This window comes from Xylaria bambusicola (assembly GCF_022495145.1).
Source record: "Xylaria bambusicola strain CBS 139988 unplaced genomic scaffold F5B22scaffold_3, whole genome shotgun sequence".
Classification (NCBI taxonomy): domain Eukaryota; kingdom Fungi; phylum Ascomycota; class Sordariomycetes; order Xylariales; family Xylariaceae; genus Xylaria; species Xylaria bambusicola.
Window position 1 is genome coordinate 340652 of NW_025953556.1, and position 19088 is coordinate 359739.

Genomic DNA, 19088 nt, shown 5'->3' on the forward strand with positions numbered 1-19088 from the left:
AAGACCTTCGAACCTTTGTGCTATATAAAAGTCCATCTACTATCTGTATGCTACATCCCGTCTGCATCCTGTGCAAGCATCTCAGCATAATCGTCGGCAGAGGCGAAGAGAGGCAGTGCTTTGAGAGCCTTCCTCTTCTTCGTACGTTCTGATTGCGGTTTCCCGTCTTTCTTTTCGTCCTTAGAGGCGGGGTCCTCAGCCTCATCATCTTCATCATCGTCGATATCGTCACCGCTAATCTCCACGTCAGAATCATCCAGATTGAATTCATCTTCATCATCTTCCTCCTCCATAGCTTGTCTGAATTCTTTTTCTGAGTCATCAAGACTCATCATATCATCGAAATCAGCTCCATCGTCCGAGTCTTCCTGAATCTCAGGACGCGAGTTGACTAGAGCATCCCAAATCTCGTCTTCCTTGGCCTCTTCGTCATCCTCTTCCTCGTCACCCGTAGCATCGTTCTTGGTCTTCCGTTTCTGCTGGCGTTCAGCTTGACCTGGCTTGCCCATTTGAGTGAAGTATTCGTGGAAGAAAGCATCCTCTACAGCTACCTCCCCACTCTTCTTGTTCCAGAACGATGCTGAGTTCACCGAGTCTATATCCTTCATCGATGACTTGCTTGACAGAAGAACCTGGCTTTGTCCACTGGCTGCGATCGGTTGCATAATAGAAGCACCTTTGGCCTGATCAGTAGCCTTGGCATTCTTGTAGACAAACTTGTCCAAAAATGCGATAAGAGTGTGGTTCGCTAGCTCCGGTTTCTTGCCAGCCTTTTCACCTTTGAGAAGGTTTTTTGCGTAGACATCGACCGATGGATGATAATGCTTGAAAAACGGCAGCAGCTCCCATAAACAGCTAAGGTGTGCATTGCTGTATTCAGGATTCCGTTTCCGTCCATCATAGACATTAACAGCATGTTTTTCATGAAGTCCATCGCTAGCGTCGTTGTTAGCGCCGTTTGGTGCCCCAGACGGTGCCGTCTCCTCGATGTCGTTTTCTTCTGGCACGCTGACCAGTGTATTGATATCGGGGAACGCCACAGACAGTTCGATAGCAAGATATAATATACCGCAAACGAAAGAAGGTTGGTGTAGATTCAGAATTTGCAACATTCGTTTGACGAAAGCTTTGACGCGACGAACGTCCACATCCGCTTTGAGACTCCGGTATAGAAGATTAAGATACAACGCTTGTTTTGAGGAGGTGATGAGACGTGGGTCTAAAAGTGACTCATATAGAGTCCGGTAGTACCGTTCTGTAGCAAGTTGTCTGTTTGCAGATAGCTGTTGTATTAACATGAGAGCTTGTATACTCGTATTAAAATTTGAGGAATGAGTAATGCGGAAGAGAGTATCAAGATGCGATTCAAGCCTAGAACATGTAAGTAAGACGGTTTATCATCTGTGGTCATACATCATAGTACTTACGTTGACTGGTCGGCTTGGGAGAATGGAACCGCTCGGTTTACTCCAGTAAGGATTGCTGAGACTAACTTTTCAGCTGCTTCTGTCTCACCCGCACCGGCCTTGGTCTTTTCCTCAGCGTCTTTCGGTAACTTGGGTTTCCTTTTATTTTTTCCCTTCTTCTCCGGTTTGGACCCCTCGAGTGCACCGTCAAGGTGTCCGAGCTCTCCGTTCTTAAGGAGTGACAGGAACATGCCAAAATAGACCCGGAGCAAGGAATCTGCAAGTTCTGGTTCTTTGGTGCTGAGTATAGTCTGATTGAGTGTATTAACTGCATAATACTTGGCGCGGTTGTTTTGTCCGGGACGAAAGATGACGTCTTGTTCAATTGAGCGTACGACTACTTGTTTCATGCGGGGATGAGTGGTCAGCAATTGAAGTAAGAGATATGATGATCTTGATGCAATCTTTCGGTCTCGGTCGCCAAGTTTATTTACTAGCAGACGAAGAAGATTGGACTCCTGTTCGGGCTTGTCTCGGAGCAAAGCAAAGACCTGGTCAATAGCCTTCGTTCTGGCATACTCGACTTCATCGTCGCACCATACTTCAAGGCTCTGAATCATCTTGAAATAGGCATCTTTCAGCCAATCCTCAAAATACCACAATATCAAGTGGGCTTTGGTCATCCTACCAGGCAATCCTTGCTCCGCAGACCATGTCGTGACATTGTATTTTTGCAAGGTTCCGATCAAACCGAGCTGGGACGTGAAGGTACGTAGTCGTCTGTCTGATGGCAGAATCATACCCGGGCCGAGAAGATCTACCAAAGCAGCAAGAGCGGCTAAGGCTGTCCCACGGCTACGCTTTGCCCCCAAGCTCATTAAATTGTCAAAAGCCTTAATATTATGTGCCGGAGATTCCTGTATGGCGAGTGTTAATGCAGACACTTTGTCAGACATAGTACCCGAGGACATAATGGTGGACATGAATTTTCGAGAAGACGAAGCCGCGAATGTGGTGTTATATGCAGCGGTATCCTCATCAAGGATAGTCTTTGCATAATTCTTCAAGCTTGTTATTGTTGCCATAAAAGGAGCCACGTCGTCTGAAATTGGGTCGGGCAGACTTTTCACTTCAACAGCATACCAATCCGGACGAGGCTCAAAGACCTTGATACACGTTAGTGCTCCTACGAGATAAGTGGTAGGTGTCAGAGAGGCTTACTAACCGTTTTCCCTTTGGGAGTTTGCGTTGTTAGACTTTCCTCGTCTTCGTCGTCGTCGTCTACTTGTGCCTCGTCGTCCTCCTTCTCGTTATTTGTGAATGCAATTTCACCGTCATAATCGCCCTCAGCATCAGATTGTTCGCTGCCAGCATCTTGTTGCACCTGATCAAAGCCAAGACCAGCTGCGAAGGTTGCCAGCTCGTCACGTAACTTCTTATCCGCGGATTTACTTGATGTCTGGTTGTTAACCGCCTCTTCATCAGAATCAATATCCCCAACTAGTGCAAAATCATCTTCGTCACCTCCTAGGGCCTTTATTTCATCGAGAAGGAAGTTCGGGTCGTCTCGTTGGGGGCCATTGTGTTTCCTGTCTTGGGGCTTGGAGGGACGATCTCTCGACTGGAAATTCGGTTTTACAGGATTTGAGAGTGATTTCCCGTTCGGCTTAGCCTTATTCGACTGATCGGGTCTGCCTTTGTGGTTTCTTTTCTTCGCAGGGGGCGACGCAACGTCTGCGGACTGATCCAGTTTCCTCTTGCCCTTAGAGCTCTTATGGTCAGGCCTCTTAGCTTCAGCAAGCTTACTATCAAGCCTAGCTGTCAATTTAGACAAAGCAGCTTCATCAAAGGTCGCCATTTTCGAGGAGAAGGTGGCTCTTCGAATTTGTGTTGATGTAGGTGAGACCACCAGAGACTTGGTATTCAAGAGACCAAATGTAGACGGAACATTTGTTCCAAGAAAAAATATCCAGGGACCCAAGGAAAAAAAGTTGAGCGGGGCAAGGCTGCAGAACTGTGGGTTTCAATTGCCAATCAGATGAGCTACCGGCATTGCGACACTGCTAGTAGACCCACCCTCCCTGCAAGGCTACTTAGACCGAAGCCCTATTCAGCGAACCCAGGTCTCTGCTATTCTTCCTCACTCTGGGAGGGTTCAATGTGACTAGTGTACGCAGTTTAGGTATGAAAATTGGTCTTCTTTACGATCTTTACGATCTTTACGATGATCTAATTGGGATTCAATTATTAAACGAGCGACCATTCTGTTGTTCTCTCGCTAGATTTCATACCCGCACATACATAGTAGATTGCACGAAATCCACTTCAAGACGCATCCACGACGGTCGATAGATAATGAGATAGTCAGGATGATATTCCCGCTACGAAGCGCGCCAAACCTCTACATTTCTTTGCAGAGACAGACTAGGATATTGCAGCGCCATCATCTGAGCACTGTATCATCAACAGACACCGGTGCAGTATGTCAAATACACTCATCAATTGACTTGTCCATCCTGACTATTTTTGTAGCCGGCGTCACATTTACCAAGCCGCTTTTCCCGCCTGTCCAGCTTCTGGCTTGCGACTGGTGGTATCACCCAAACTGAGGGCGAAGGTAGACCGCCTCAATTTGAAACAGCAAGGGCCTGAGCATGCTAACATTCAAGCCTTAGATGGCCATGCCAAGCTTATTCGGGCAGGTTATCTGCGACAGGTTGGTTGAATCTTGTTAATTATACCTATACAAAAATGCTGAGTTCCAACGGAGTCGCATGCAGGAATCTTCCATACTCTACCCCTAGGCGAAAGGGTGCAGAAGAAGCTGGAGAGTCTAATTGACAAGTACATGTCTCAATTAGGTATGTCCTCTCAAACCTGATAAGTCCATACATATCAATCGCTTACGCCTGAATTCGTCTAGGAGCCTCCAAGGTATCGCTTTCATCTATCTCATCACAAGCACTATGGCAGCAGACCAATCGATTAGAAGGCTATGGTCAGGAAGTATGTGCAAATAGACAAAGACAGAGAAGAGTGCACCGAAATGACTAACTATGGATGTAGTTGTTTCGCTTCACAGACCGAAAGGAAGTGCCATATATTCTAGCACCAACTCACGAAGAAGAGATCACAAAATTAGTGGCGAAGACGATTAAGTCGTACAAGACTTTACCCCTCAGGCTCTATCAGATTGGTAAGCCATAATGCCTTTATTGTATGACACCTAAACTTACCCGTCAGGCCGCAAGTACCGTGATGAAATTCGCCCACGCCACGGCGTGCTACGGTCAAGGGAGTTTGTTATGAAGGATCTATACACCTTTGATCACTCACTTCAGTCAGCCTTGAAGACCTATGAAGAAGCGTGTGCTGCCTATAGCCAACTGTTCGATGAGTTGAAACTGCCATATCTTGTGGCGGAAGCTAGTTCCGGCGATATCGGCGGCGATCTCAGCCATGAATACCATTTACCTTCGCAGATAGGAGAGGACAATGTAATAAGCTGTACGGACTGCGAGTACGTTGCAAATGAGGAGCTAGCTACTGCGCGACCTACTCTTCCTGAGGACCAGTCTGCAATTGAGGGCATTGATACCCCGAGCAGCGCCTCAGCCAAAGTGTGGCGAAGTATCTCGAAAGACAGACAAACTCTTGTTAATGTCTGGTACCCAGCCTCATTCACAAACGCCGATATCAATACCCATGCTCTTAAGTCACTGCTTCCAAGTTTAGACTCAAGTCTTGAAGATGCTTTGCCACTCTGGGAGTCGGCCCTCTTCCCTTCGAATCCTTCGTCAAGTGGCCAGCGGCCACTTTTACTGAACATTATAGACTACAGACTAAGGGAAACTTTTGCAAACACACTGAAGGCGGATGGTGATAAATTTTCTCTACTGCCCCATCAAACGTGTATTGACGTCTCGGAGCTCGACGTTCAATTTGTAACATCATCAGCAAGCGGCGAACCCCTTAATACGATTCGAATCCGTGACGGCGACCACTGCCCCCGGTGTTCGTCAGGAAAACTCATGATTCAGAAAGCCATAGAGCTTGGCCATACCTTTCATCTCGGTACCAAGTATTCAGATGCGCTTGATGCTCGTGTCCAAGTACCCTCTGCCATGATGGAAGATACCCAGACCAGTTCTGCTAAATCGGACAGCATGACTAGTGTACCAATGCAGATGGGTTGTCACGGAATAGGCGTCTCTAGGATTATCGGCGCGGTTGCAGACCACCTTGCCGATGAACGAGGACTGAACTGGCCCCGTGCCATCGCACCGTTCGAGGTAGTCGTTATCCCAGGGAGGAACATGGAGGAAGATGCCATTACTGTTGCGCGTTCTCTAATTGATTCTTCTGACACGTCTCCTACGATTGATCTAGCTCTCGATGATCGCGCCGAATCCTTCCCTTGGAAATTGAAAGACGCAGATCTGATTGGATACCCCGTCATGATTATCCTTGGACGTAAGTGGACATCGGACCGCCTATGTGAAGTCCAATGTCGACAGCTTGATTCTACCGAGTTCGTTCCTCTTAATGAGCTGCAGCAACATGTCAATGGGCTTCTTGCTCAGCTTTAGAGCAGACATCAGGGTTTTTGGGGGATTAGCTTTAGCTACACAATATTCTTGTACTACTTACTGTCTCTGTATAGCCTGTATACACAAAATGATCAGCATGTGCATCCGGAGTTAAGTATCTAGGTCTTTTTTGTATTGGAGGCGTCACCGGCGTGTCCCTATTACCACTACCGATACATCATCGTCCTAAGAGCCAATGCCGCATGAAGTCCACATATTGTAATTGATCTGTCTACACATGCCGTCTGCGTGCCCATTTAGTCAGATACTCCCGCCCCTCGATCCTATACGTATCCTCTTCTACATACGTCCCGCCCTGCTCCTCCGTCTGCAGCACCAAATTAAACCCCTTCTCACTCTCATTATACCGTGGCCATCGCGGTAAGCCTTGCGCATTCGGGTTCCCCGTATGCGCGAACCGAATCCACTGCTCGCTCATCATCCTACTGAGCGCGCGGTATCCCGGCCACGGCCCTACTGACCCCGGGTTCGCAAAGACGAACCCGACCTCGCTGAAGTGCGCGACGCCCTTGTATGCAGGCGCCAGCATGACTGTCATATTGCCAGTCCCGCTGCTCCCGCCTGCATTAGTACCGTTGTAATCCGTGTTGATGAATCCGGCCAGCGGCCGCGTATTAAAACGGTATATATACGTCGGGGCGTGCTTAGAGTAATGTCTCGCGTCGTCGAGACGCGGTGCATGGTAGAACACGTCTCCTACAATCGCTGCCACGCGCTTATACTGGTATCCCTTGTCCGCGAAGCGCTCAGAGCCCGTGTTCAGCGGGATCCCCTTTGTTGGGTCATCTGGATATAGCTGCATTATGCGTCGGATCGTCGAGGAGGGAAACCCGAAGCCTGTGTCCTGCTGCAGATAGGTGGATAAGTCTGCATCTGTGTCTATTACCCCAACTGGCGCATTGTCCGTGCCCTCGTCTGAGTTTGTCCCATATAAATGAGGCACATGGGCGAATCGTCCCTGGCGGAGAAGTTCGGTCGGATAGGCTGGGATTACATCTCCGTCTATTGATAGGGGTTAAAATCAAAGTGTTCATGTTTACTTGTCTTGCACTTCACACGTGTATTCCGTGTTTCTTTACCCTCCTCGAGACAACAAACAAGGACAAATAAAAGGCGAGGCCAAGAGAAAAGGCTACACTATTTAGCCGACTTACCGACAGTAGGATACCAGCCGGGGCCAGCAATGGCCGATGCGTTCAGGAAGGGGAAGATCACATCGTAATCAACGGTCCTGAGACACTTCAATGTATCGATTGCTTGCGTGCAGTTGGTCTGATCAACGATCTTGTCGTAGATGGGCTGATACCAATCAGACCCATTACACCAGGCTGTCGCCGCGCTGCCACTCTCTTGTATAGAACGGTGGAACAGTCCATCCGTACGCCCACCATAAGTGATCAGGAGCTGACCCTAGATTAGGTCCGTCTAAGTCAGTATATATAGAGCACATTTTGTAGATAGCTCGGTATGTCATAACAAAGATCATTGTCTTTGCTTTCTCGCTGTGGCCTTTTCCCTTGTGGATAATACGCACCACTGCAAATGAGCCTGCCGATTCGCCCCAGATCGTGACAGAAGAGGCATCTCCGCCGAAGGCGCCGATATTCTCCTGTATCCAGGCGAGAGCTTTCCGCATATCCCGGAGTGCGAGATTCGTGTTTCCAGATCCCTATGAAGCACAAATTAGCCACCTGATGGTGAGATACTCCCCGTACACCAAACCCCCGATATCCTGAAATTGCTCTTCCCAGCACGTCCAAGAAGGTGGGCAGACACTCCGAGCTTATAAAACCTGTCATACCTGGATCTCTCTCGAATACATATTCCCCCAAGCCCCCTTTCGATAATTAATACTCGCCGCCACAATGGGGAGCCCAACATCCACAGAGCGCTGCACGAGGTAGGTCAGGTTGTAATTCGGCAGTCCACTCGTGCCAACTTGATACCCCCCGCCATGAATCCACAGCAAAACCGGTAGTTTCGGCTTCGAACTTTGCGCTTCGTCAGTCTCTTCTCTCTCATCACTACCGCGGCTTCCATACGACCCCGCAGGTCGCACGATATTGATGCTTAGGCAATCCTCGCTCATCCCGTAATGTCCGTCGGCCGCGATCTCATGATCCGGACACGCGGGGCCGTAGACCTTGGCCTTGCGCACGCCCGTCCAGGTCTCTTCCAACGACTGCGGCACGCGGAATCGGTTCGCGCCCGCCGTGTCCTGTGCGTACGGCACCCCGAGAAAGACATCCTGCTGGAAGGACGGCAGATACAAGCCCTCGTAGCTCCCGTTCAGAACGCGGACAACTGGGCTTGCTGCCGTCAGGCCCACTACCAGCAGGGACTTGACAAGTGATCGTCCTACCATGACTGTTTTCTTCAACTAGGTATGGCGCCGACTCTAGGCGAACAGATGCATACGAAGTACCCTAATCACAAGAAAAAGTCAAAGTAAATAAGAACCAGCACATCCTCTAGCAACATCATAGGAAGAGAAGTGCGGGGAACACATTTTAACATGGTCTCTGATCCGTCGTACAGTAGCCATCACATGGAACGCGCGATATGTCATCCCCGAGGTGTATTGCACTTTCAGGTAGTGCTGGCGGCGGATCCCATGCATGCGTGCAGGCATATATATTTGTTTGTCAGCTTTACGCTCTAGTACGATACCTGGATCGGTCTCCGGTCCAGATTGGGGGCGGTGCGGGGATGGTTGGATTGATGGATGCTGGCGATCCCATCACGAACCATATTCTAATAGGGGACCATTGCAAGGGGCAGAGCATCAAGAACTGAGCAGGTATCTGTAGATGATGTTTATAGCGCGATCACGGACAGGGCGTGGTATATGCCCGTTGAAGATCGTTGGTCAGTATTTCGCTTGCTACCATCATGTCTCAATAACGCGCGTTTTTAGCTAGGTAGCGTTCGAGCGGTCGAAGCTCAAGACCAGAGCACCAAGTACTGACTTCGTAGCACATCGGCAATCTATGCAGTTTCGGATTATAACGTCTCATTAGTGCCACTAGAACATGGCAGAACTGCGTGGCTTAACAGGCACGCTCAATAGCATTCTCCAGCATAGTTTGTACAAGGTGCCATAAAAGTGATAAACATTTGGCCAAATCCCAGCGTTCCCCAACACCACTAATGCATATGTGATCGTGAACAACCCAAGTCCATCCTATATCTACAGTTGCCCCGAAATACTGAAATTCACTTAAACCGCCTTATCCTTAGCATTGCCCGTGAACCTTTCTTTCATAGAAATCTTCTTGCCGCCCATGGATTTAAACTTGTCGATCAGCGTCTTCCGCAGATCAAGCTCAGCAATGTCATCACTGCCACCAACACTCTTGCCATTAATAATGATATTGGGGACTGTCTTCCTACCCGTCTTCTCAGCGAGAAGGGCTTGTAGCTCGGTTCCGAGCGGGTGCTCGTCAAGCTCAACAACGTAGGGTGTGGGCTCAATAATGTACTTTTCAAGCAGAACGCCCTTTGCTTTCTTTGAATAAGGGCAATATGTTTTGGAGAAAATTACAACTAGGTGATAGTTAGTTAGACAAGGAGAGGGTCTGCTCTATTGAGGCTATACATACCTGGGGATCTTTTGAGAATCTGGTTCAAGGTAACTTCCGCCTCGGAATTCTCATCATCGTCTCTCTCATCTTCGGTGTCTTGCTTTGAGATCCTAGACTTCCCCTTCTTCTGACCACCCGCAGAACTACCAACGCCTACAACTTCGCTTGGGGCATCTGGTTTGAGGGGGGACTTTGCGTTTGCTAGGTCCTTAGCTTGTTGTTCAGCAGCCCGCAGTCGTTCAGCCATCTGCTGAGCTAATTGTTCATCGTCTTCGTCAACACTACCGTCTCCATCGTGGTCTTTGAGGCTATCATCTTTCGTCAACCCCTTCCCACCGATTACAATCTGTCCATCGTTTTTGTGCCGTTGGTCCAGCCCATTCACAGTCTTGCCAAAGAAGCTGTTCAATGTCCGAGGATCGCGAGACGTGGTATGTCGCGCCTTAGATGTGTAGAATAATATGGTGACAACGACAGCGAGAACTGTCACCATCAAGAATCGCACCCGTCTTGGAGAAGGCATCTTGTCTGGATAGGTGGGTCAACAGCCTCTTTCGCAGCGCTGTCTCCCTGGTTTTGTTGGAGAAGGGATGCTGGTAATTTGATCTTCAGGCTCGGTCAAAGTCGAATCACCAAAGGCGAGATACGAGCATGTCTTGGGAGGTGGAGGATGAATGTCGTGGGACTGTGGCTGCAGTGTCTGGGATGGTAACGCGCAATGAATCGCCAGGAGCTCAGGAGCTTCGAGAGTGCCGTGGGATGCAGGCGCCGAACGATGTCCGCGGTAGAGCACGCCCAAACTCCTATTAGGACGCGCAAATAGCAGACTGCCCTAGACACAACCACAATAGTGGGAGGCGCGATTCTATGCCACGTACAATACTGTACAGCACTCGATGTTGGTAGGTAAGGTACGACGTTGAAAGTGGGTGATTGAAACTGGCCCGGATTAGATGTAGCAAGCTGGCCAGCCAACACGGCTAAAATGAACAGCACATTGATATTCGAATTGAGATAGGCGTAAAACCACAGCAACAGGATTACAAGAATAGCAATCTTGTATGAATGTGTATGTAGGTAATGACAAACAGACCCAAGTGAGTGCTTTACATGTGCATCAAAGAAGCGCAAGAGGCATCAGACGATGACCTTTCTTGACAGAGGAATGACGATGGGGGGGATTTGGGAGTTTGATAAATGAACAGCTACCTAGTCTAGGTACCTACTTACTTACCTACCTTGGTATGTACCTAGGTAGTTGGTACCTAGTAGGATCTGGCTCCCTTCCAAGTATCTCTGCAGGGGACATGCACTAAATAGCAAGCTGGAACTTGCCTGGAACGGCTGCTGTCTTGAGTAGATACCTACCTAGGTACCCACCTAAGGTAAATAAATCCCTGGGTAGACTCAGCGTAAACACTGTCACATTTCCATGTCCATGATTATCGGAGCCTTTAAATGCAAGCAACGAGCAGAGTTGAAGATATACCTACTAGGTCATCTAACAATAACAATTGTAGATTAGCTCTTGCTTTCATCTTTTAGCATTTCATCCACAAGTAGTTGTGCTAATATTTATAGGTACAAGGTATCTCAAAATCCCAGTAACCAGTGACCGGGACCGCGTCGTATCCTCTTTGGAAACATTTACATAACTTGGAAGTATAGACAATATCAAAGAATCGGCGTATGAGATCTCAGGATCAATGAATAAGTATTTACTAGTAACAACCAATGTCTATCTAGCGGGTGCCAGCATCCATCTATCCTAGGTTTTCTTTTCTACGCTATCCTATCAATGCATTGAAGACTGTTACACACCCACCTACCACCATCTTAGTATAAATACATAGCTGGTTATATCGTATTGACCCCCTTTTTGCTTCGCGCTTCGGGCTTTCCAGCTTTGTCTTTATTTACCCCAACTTCTATAAGTTTTCCGAGCGTCTCTTCTACTTTCTCGGAAAACTCAGGTCCAGTTGCCCCTCCGAGGAGTTCCCTGAACCGGCCAGTTAATGTCATCTTGAGCCCATCCGGTCCCTTGAGAGCCCCGGACTCCCACTGCCTGAGTTCAACCCTGCCAGCATCAATCATGCAGCTAGCCAGTGATAATTCGCTTCTAAGGCACGCCCATACGAACCACGTTCCATGCCGTAGGACACACTCCTCTATGGTGGTCTTGACTTCCATGCTAGGAGTGCTGAACTGATAGCACGCCATCATCCCATATCCGATCAAATTGACCAACATATAGAGCCCTGCAACATCTTCCAGCAGCAGCGACCGAATGTACTCGATCTGTTTTGGTCGAGCTTTTGGGTTGGCCAAGGGATTGAGCGATTCATCAGAAGAGTACAGCGTAGAAGATGACAGTTCATCCACTTCTTCAAGAAGGGCATGATAGCATTGGGGCGGCAAGGGTGACTCATTTGCTGCAATGTCTGCAATGCGGTCGCATTGATGTAGAGCTCGCTTCAGTACGGGTTCTAGGCGACTTCGTGCCGAAGGTGGTAAAGGCGGGAACCACGGCGGCGAAACGAGGCAAAAGATGCTCGGGCACTCGCCAACAAGAAGATCGGACCTCAATTCGCGCAGTTCTAGCTCACGAGTCATCGCGAACGTATCCTTTGATATTACGTCGCGTTGGTCGGTCCTCGAAGAGAGGGCCTTTCCCAAAGGGGGTAGTGTGAACGCGGCAGCACGGCCCTTTGAAATGGAATGCTCGTGAGCTTCTATGAGCATATATGATTTCTACTCCCAAGTCAGAATCGGGTGAATCGAGGCTAGTACGATGTGGAAAGACATAGGGGAGAAATGCATAAAGTGTTATCATTTGCGGCAATACCTTGCTAGCCTTCATGAAACGCAAGCATGTCCAGGAATCCATATACTCGACAATCTGCAACACTATTTCGTTCGGTACGTTCTCGATGACTTGGCCTTGGAAGCCCATCATGGCCGCGCTCCTATCTTGTATCCAAAAGGATGGGCTAACTACCATGTTCGTGGATTGCTGGTCTTGCTATCATAAGGAGATCTATTAGCTAACATCGGAAGATTATGCATCCCTTTCAAACTTTGGCGTGTGCTAACCTCAAGCTTTCCCAATCAATTCTGCGAAAAATGTCTTCGGTGGCATACGATATGAAAAGTTGAAATTCGCCACTAGCAAGAAGCCGACTGGTCTCCGATGAACAGCCCGTAGAAGATATATTCAGATCTGGAAAAGCCCGTTGGAAGCTGCTGTATAACAATGGTTGGTGAGGCAATGTCAGAGATAACTAAACAGTGATTTATCCTAAAAGCACAGATGGAGGAATCGACAGCGAATCTATTACCACGCGCTTAGGGATCGAAATAACCTACGCAAGACAGCTGTGCGAGATGAGAAGCGCAGGGCTCAATAGTCGAGTAGTGTATATCTAAAAGCCACTCGCACGTGGGAACCTTGATGGCAGCCAGTAGAGTAAATCATTTGTTCTTTCACGTGTAAAGCGGCCCTTTGACTACTTCGGCCAGCCGGGTGCTTTCTTCGATTCCACGGCTTTGGTTTCATTTTTTGCTGCCATTTTCTGTGTACAAAAGCTTTGCGACGTGGTAGTCGCAACGGAAGGTTCCATCTTCGGGAAGTTGATATTGGGGTGGGTTGCGACCATAGAAGAGCGTGACTAATCAAGAGAGCAACTGAAGGTTCTTCAGATCGCAGATGATACTGCCGGTTGTTCCCAGACAAGGCAATTGAATTGTTTGACGTTGCAATGGATAGCAAGGCAGGAATAACCTTCTCCGTAACAGAACTTTCAATAAACGACCCGACTACTAAGTAGTGCCAAGAGATCCCACCTCGTTGCCTGTGTAGTCGCTACCTTCCAAACCTTAGGTAAGCCTGTAGATACCTAGGTAGCTTTAGTAAATATATAAATGCATACCTAAAGAATTCGATGTAGCTTCATATTTGTCCTAATCGCAATGTCACGCGACTAGTACAACACTCGGTGATCAACACGTGGTGCCTGAGTAGATTCTCTTTGGAGACAGGAGCGCCTCCTTCGAGCATTCCAGCCATCACTGGCTTGGTTCTTGTATCATTCATATCATGATGTGAAAGCAGGGTGCTCAACCGAACCAGAATGAATAAGAAGTCATCTTCTTGAGTGTCGTCATTCTCTTTTGCACTAACTTTGGAAGATTCTTCAGTTCTTTTAACAACTTATACATATGGCAGTCGAGGTAGATGTCATGAACAGAGGTTATCCATCTTTGCAGGGTTGAATTCAAGCGATGTGCCATTAAAAACCACACCATACTGATTACTTGTAATGATAAGGGGGGACACTTCAAGAGCCTCTAAATGGTTCTGAATGTCCGGGCTGCGGGTATGGAATATGTTGCAGCGGTAGGCCATTGGAAAATGATACCATAAGCTTGCTGAGCACAGGCACGGTATCGGAAGGGAATGCTACCAGAGTCAACGCTAGTTGCTATTAGCTCGCCATCGAGATTGATTATAAGCCGACCGTGAATGGTGTTATGCATGAAGGCCGGAAGGAATGCTTCATTTCCACGGTTCCGTTTTACGTCCGGAGATATCTGCTCTACCTGGAGGACACGACACGAGGTCAATCAACCCGAGAAACGGTGATACCCTCCTTCCATCTTCATTGGCTAGCTCGATTAAAACGATACCCCAACCCGGACCCCCAAAAATACATTTCTAAGAAAGGATCGACCACCATTTGTTTTCTTGTTACACTGCTAGATGCCGCAGTCAACCGGAACGGGCCGCATTTGCTAGAGCCACGTGCAGCAGTGGACGCCTGAGAATGCACGTTTCGGCCCTCATGATTGGTAACCGAAAGCCCGTCAACGCCGCAGCGTTTCTTTTCAGGGCTTTTCGTCCCGGTGGGATGAAAATGGCTTGTACCCTAAAAACGCGGGGAAACACCAATTATTAGGTACTCTCTCAGATACCTGCTTCTAACCTAGATCTTGACGCTATACCAACGTTTGAGAAAAATCGATCAAAACAGTTTGAGCCATAAGCCAGTCACCTAAAGTCCAACTGCTACCATGCCTGTCAATCACCTTGTGCTATTCCAATTCAAAGCCGATGCTACTGCCGATCAGGTTGAGAAGGTGAGTCTTCGAGCTCGTCCAGCCCCAACCCAGAAAGCGCCTACGAAGAAGCTAACAAACTCTGAAGGCAGTCGCAAATATGCTAGCCCTCAAGGATAACTGTCTTCACCCTACCACACAGAAGCCGTACATCAACTCCCTGACGGGCGGAAAGGACAATTCGCCCGAAGGACGACAGGTAAGCATCGGCCCCATCCCGGACCACAGTCACGTCACGCGCCTAACCATGTCAGAATGGAATTCAATATGCCTTCGTAGTGGAATTCGCGAGTACCGAGGATAGAGATCACTACGTCCATAATGACCAAGCTCACAAGGACTTTGTTGGGGCAGCTTTACCCATCATCGAGAATGCGATTGTGATCGATTACAGCTTCTGAGCCTAAGCCTGAGCCTGGATGAGACATTAGCGCTTAGGCATTCCACATGTTTCATAGAAAAATTCGAAAAAAATAAAAATAAAAGTAAAAAATAAACATATTCATCCCTATGAAAATTATTGCAAGTACATGTGAGGCTTTGAGGAAACCATCTACTCTAGTATGCGTGTAGCTAACTGGTCCAATCGTGAGCACGGAAGCCAAGGATCCGCAGCCAACAGTGCTATAGGGGATCTAGGCAGAACCAGCTTCTCGTAATTTCTGCCCGCATCATTTCCTCCGTTCTTTCAACCTATCCAACATCTTGCATGTGGTCAAGAATGAATTCAATGCTGCAAACAGACTTCAAGCTTTCTGATGTCGAGATATCTGACGCACAGGATATTGGACATCATGTCGAAGTACCCGCTATGCAAAATGGTCCATTATACCGGACCATGTTTCCTCAGTTCAACACACTCATAGAAGCACAAAGGGAACAAATAACTCGCTGGTATATCGAGATGTTAGAAAATGCTTTCCAAGCCCGGGAGGAAAGATTTTTAAAGGTATGTTCCGTTAATGGAACTCCAGTCGGGTTTTGCGGTTGGACTGTTATAGAGCAGAGCTATGACCGGCAACAAACGGGTGAACCGAGAAAGAAAGAGAGAGAAAAGGCTCGGAAGGCATCCTGGCTACCGGATACACTTGATATAGATGGCTGGGTTGCTCTATCAAACGATTTAAAAGCAGAACGCTATCGGGTTTTAAAGGATCTTGATAATATATGCCGTAAGTTAAATTATGTTATCCTAGTATACCTGCTTACTAATAGTTTCTACATCTAGGACTAACATTTATGGCGGTACATCCAAAGTATCAACGACAAGGGATAGGTTCAATGATGATGCAGCGCATTTGTAAAGAAACGGATCAGCAAGGACGATGTGGATATGTACTCGCGGCGCCGGAGGGGGTCCCACTCTATTCAAAGTTTGGTTTCGAGATTGTAGGTCATGTTGAGACGACTCATGGTACAATCACAAGCATGTTTCGGCCATCTCAGGGTCCTTGTTAATCTCGGGTTGGCCAAAGTCATCGCGTAGTACTTGTTACGATCAACTCCAACATAGTTGTCTGAAGCCTCTAGAGGAGGTTTCACTGGCCTACTCGAGCCCTGCGAAGTGAGAGTTCAAAGTCAGTCATTGTAACAATAGACGCCGAAATACGTTATGCAGTGTTAATACAGGTCGCTTATCCCGTTGTAGTCCGTTTCATAGTGATCGCCTGCATAGTCCACATCTGTTCTCCTATCTCGCTCGACACTGCTATCATTCTCGTAAACTCTTGGTACCTAGGTGTCCTGTGGCTGTGCGCTGCGCCACAGAATCTTCTGACGACATTTCCCCAGATTGTCTAATGCTGCGGTTGCACGCGCGGCTCAGTAACCCACCCAGAGCCCACCCCACTAACGCCGTCCAGGCATCAGGTTAGACGTTAGACCAAGAAACCATCCATGTACATTTCAACAACAAGCCTCCAAACTCTCCCAATTCAAATCACAGACATAGACACTCTACTGCATTCTCTACCCATTATTTGCTGTGCACCAACGAGCCCTCTCAACTTCGGCCTGCACGAACCAAACTCGATCGTCAGCCGCTGTCTCAGCTTTCTATCGCAGGGATTACTCAAGCCTCCTAACACCTTTCCTCGAGTTCCCATTCGATCGGCAACCTGAAAGAGCGTGGTCCCAGTGAATAATCAGGGCAGGCGTGTTGAGATGCCTCCTCCACCACCGCCCCCGCCCCCGCCCCCTCCGGGTATGGGAATGGGCATGGGAGGACCGCCGCCGCCGCCTCCTCCACCTCCTGGGGGACTGGGCGCACGACCTCCTCCAGGCGCCGGCCGCGTGAGCAATGCTACGATTCTATGTCCCTTGTTCTGTGCTAATGGTCTAGTAGGGCGCCCTGCTTGGTGATATTCAAAAAGGAAGAGCACTAAAGAAAGCCGTCACAAATGATCGATCAGCTCCCTCAGTTCCAGGCGGATCGAGCGGAGGAGGTGGTGGAGGGCTGCCAATTGGAGGCGCACCACCCGTGCCAGTATTTCCAGGAGCGGGAGGTTTGAAGCCTCCTGCTCCGCAGAATCGGACGAGAAGTGATAGTGATACCGGGGGCCCTGGAAGTTCTGGAGGAGCTGGAGGAGCTGGAGGGATGATCAGCTCAGCGCCTCAACTTGGCGGTTTATTCGTCGGCGGTATGCCTAAGTTGAAGAAGCGAGGCGGTGGTGTTGATACAGGAGGTGAGTAACTACCCTTTACAAGAAATTTTACTTGTCAATGATTTTCTAACCTGCGTATGTAGCAAACCAAGACGCCTCGTTCTTGTCGGATTCCGAACAGCCATCAGCGCCCAAAGTCCCTTCGGCACCACGCCCACCTGTTGGAGCTACGCCGGCATTACCGGCACGGGCAGCTCCAGAAGTCGATGCAGCGCCCTCATTAGCCCCCGTATTAGCACAGCTGCGAAAGACATCTGGCAGCACGCCGCGACCTATATCAGCCATATCAACAGCATCATCAAAAGGCCCACCGCCCCCTATTGGGAAGAAACCACCGCCACGACCTGCAACAAAGAAGCCTTCGACTATCGCAGCAGTAATGCCGCCTCAACCTCCCCCTCTGCCCGGCACACCGGCTCCTCCGCCACCTCCATCATCAGCCCCAGCACCACCTGCATCCCGACCGTCCCCGCTGTCATCAGCACCAGCTCCTCCTCCCCCGCCTCCTCCTCCCTCTTCAGCGCCAGCTCCTCCACCGCCGCCGCCTCCACCCCCAGCAGCAGCTTCGCGGCCACCGATTGCAACTACACGCTCACAACCGCCTCCGCCTCCACCTGTTGCAGCACCAAACAATGCATCAGTACAAAATATTGCTCTACAAGCAGCAATGCGTGCAACAAGCGAGAGGTCCAGTCCGACAGCAGCACCACCACCGCCTCCACCACCACCTCCAACTTCAGCACCGGCGCCTCCCTTATCGGCTCCACCCCCGCCTACCGCACCCCTGGAGGTGCCTTCGGCCACTCTCCGCCCACGTGCAAGCTCCAACCTCCGTTCCTCGATGCTGGATCCAAGTGCCTACACCCTGGCCCCAATCAACGGCTCAGGAACGAAGAGTCCAAGTCCTACAGGGAGCGCTCTCGCTAGCCCTCGCGAAACCGGGGGTGGAGAACGGTATATCGTCCATGACAACCGATGGAAATTTATCAATGAAAGTATGCTACCGAAGCCTCGTCCATTCCAGGGTGGTGGGCCCAAGAGATATCGGGCTGGTCGTGGTAGCAGCGTTCCCTTAGACTTGAGCGCGCTTTAGGGAAAAGTACGTTCGTATTCATTGAGGTCAAAGCTGCTTCGGCACAAGAGCGGTGCGAGCCAATCTCGCCAGAACGCTATCGCTCTGAATTGAGAAGTATTGTGGCAGGCTAAGAATAGAGTTAACAGGGATTCAAGTCTTTTAAGAGCAGATGGAGAAAGTTTCTTGCTACGAGCATCCCCAGCATCTGGTTAGGAGGATTAAAACAAAGCATTGCTATAAGTAGACTTGATAGTAGTTCTTCAGATTAGAGCGTTGAAGAGGCCCCATGCCTCTCTGCAGAAATTGAAAAGTTGAAGAATGATGAACCATGACGAACAAGATCACCTCATTTGTCTTCACGTTGACTTTGATGGACGTAATTAAACAGCCGTCTGAATCGAGAAGCTTTATACTTCTGCAGCCCGCAAAACAGAACAGCATATGACTTGACCGTTCATTCACCTTCTACAGTATTAGATATCACGAGAAGCACATATATATATGTGGTCAACCGCGCCAAATTTTTATTTTCTAGGAAATCCAGTGCTACAAACCAGGTAAGTGAGCCCCTAAGGAGCACAATCAAGCCCTATTTCGATCTAGGCGCATCCTGCTCAGCCAGGTATCGATCAACT

The 19088-nt window shown here is 48.9% G+C and overlaps 8 protein-coding genes across 8 annotated transcripts; 4 read left to right on the forward strand and 4 right to left on the reverse strand.

Moving 5' to 3' along the window:
• Nucleotides 1-16: 16 nt before the first annotated feature.
• On the reverse strand, nt 17-3462 carry F5B22DRAFT_587780 (CBF/Mak21 family-domain-containing protein). Its single transcript, XM_047973615.1, has 3 exons — nt 2632-3462; nt 1428-2572; nt 17-1371 (listed from the first exon to the last, which is right to left on the reverse strand). The coding sequence occupies exons 1-3, from the start codon at nt 3262-3264 to the stop codon at nt 51-53; spliced, it is 3099 nt and encodes a 1032-aa protein (XP_047835149.1). The 5' UTR covers nt 3265-3462; the 3' UTR covers nt 17-50.
• Nucleotides 3463-3528: 66 nt separating this feature from the next.
• Nucleotides 3529-6111, forward strand: F5B22DRAFT_254469 (class II aaRS and biotin synthetase). The gene is made up of 7 exons (XM_047970027.1): nt 3529-3886; nt 3939-4023; nt 4082-4122; nt 4177-4267; nt 4330-4412; nt 4473-4602; nt 4650-6111. Exons 1-7 carry the CDS (start codon nt 3776-3778, stop codon nt 5993-5995), a joined length of 1887 nt encoding a protein of 628 aa, XP_047835150.1. The 5' UTR covers nt 3529-3775; the 3' UTR covers nt 5996-6111.
• Nucleotides 6112-8479, reverse strand: F5B22DRAFT_254488 (Alpha/Beta hydrolase protein). Its single transcript, XM_047970028.1, has 4 exons — nt 7818-8479; nt 7551-7685; nt 7171-7426; nt 6112-7018 (listed from the first exon to the last, which is right to left on the reverse strand). The coding sequence occupies exons 1-4, from the start codon at nt 8379-8381 to the stop codon at nt 6228-6230; spliced, it is 1746 nt and encodes a 581-aa protein (XP_047835151.1). The 5' UTR covers nt 8382-8479; the 3' UTR covers nt 6112-6227.
• A 518-nt stretch (nt 8480-8997) lies between these two features.
• On the reverse strand, nt 8998-10842 carry F5B22DRAFT_587785 (thioredoxin-like protein). The gene is made up of 2 exons (XM_047973616.1): nt 9619-10842; nt 8998-9562 (listed from the first exon to the last, which is right to left on the reverse strand). The coding sequence occupies exons 1-2, from the start codon at nt 10121-10123 to the stop codon at nt 9237-9239; spliced, it is 831 nt and encodes a 276-aa protein (XP_047835152.1). The 5' UTR covers nt 10124-10842; the 3' UTR covers nt 8998-9236.
• Nucleotides 10843-11068: 226 nt separating this feature from the next.
• On the reverse strand, nt 11069-12601 carry F5B22DRAFT_587787 (uncharacterized protein; the record flags this gene model as incomplete). The annotated part of the gene is made up of 2 exons (XM_047973617.1): nt 11069-12351; nt 12446-12601. 2 exons carry the CDS (start codon nt 12599-12601, stop codon nt 11458-11460), a joined length of 1050 nt encoding a protein of 349 aa, XP_047835153.1. The 3' UTR covers nt 11069-11457.
• A 1366-nt stretch (nt 12602-13967) lies between these two features.
• F5B22DRAFT_587791 (stress responsive A/B barrel domain-containing protein) lies at nt 13968-15362 on the forward strand. The gene is made up of 3 exons (XM_047973618.1): nt 13968-14736; nt 14804-14914; nt 14970-15362. The coding sequence occupies exons 1-3, from the start codon at nt 14671-14673 to the stop codon at nt 15114-15116; spliced, it is 324 nt and encodes a 107-aa protein (XP_047835154.1). The 5' UTR covers nt 13968-14670; the 3' UTR covers nt 15117-15362.
• A 74-nt stretch (nt 15363-15436) lies between these two features.
• Nucleotides 15437-16173, forward strand: F5B22DRAFT_633207 (acyl-CoA N-acyltransferase; the record flags this gene model as incomplete). The annotated part of the gene is made up of 2 exons (XM_047976806.1): nt 15437-15887; nt 15944-16173. The coding sequence occupies 2 exons, from the start codon at nt 15437-15439 to the stop codon at nt 16171-16173; spliced, it is 681 nt and encodes a 226-aa protein (XP_047835155.1).
• Nucleotides 16174-16558: 385 nt separating this feature from the next.
• F5B22DRAFT_587794 (uncharacterized protein) lies at nt 16559-18785 on the forward strand. The gene is made up of 3 exons (XM_047973619.1): nt 16559-17007; nt 17060-17399; nt 17462-18785. The coding sequence occupies exons 1-3, from the start codon at nt 16879-16881 to the stop codon at nt 18469-18471; spliced, it is 1479 nt and encodes a 492-aa protein (XP_047835156.1). The 5' UTR covers nt 16559-16878; the 3' UTR covers nt 18472-18785.
• Nucleotides 18786-19088: the final 303 nt, after the last annotated feature.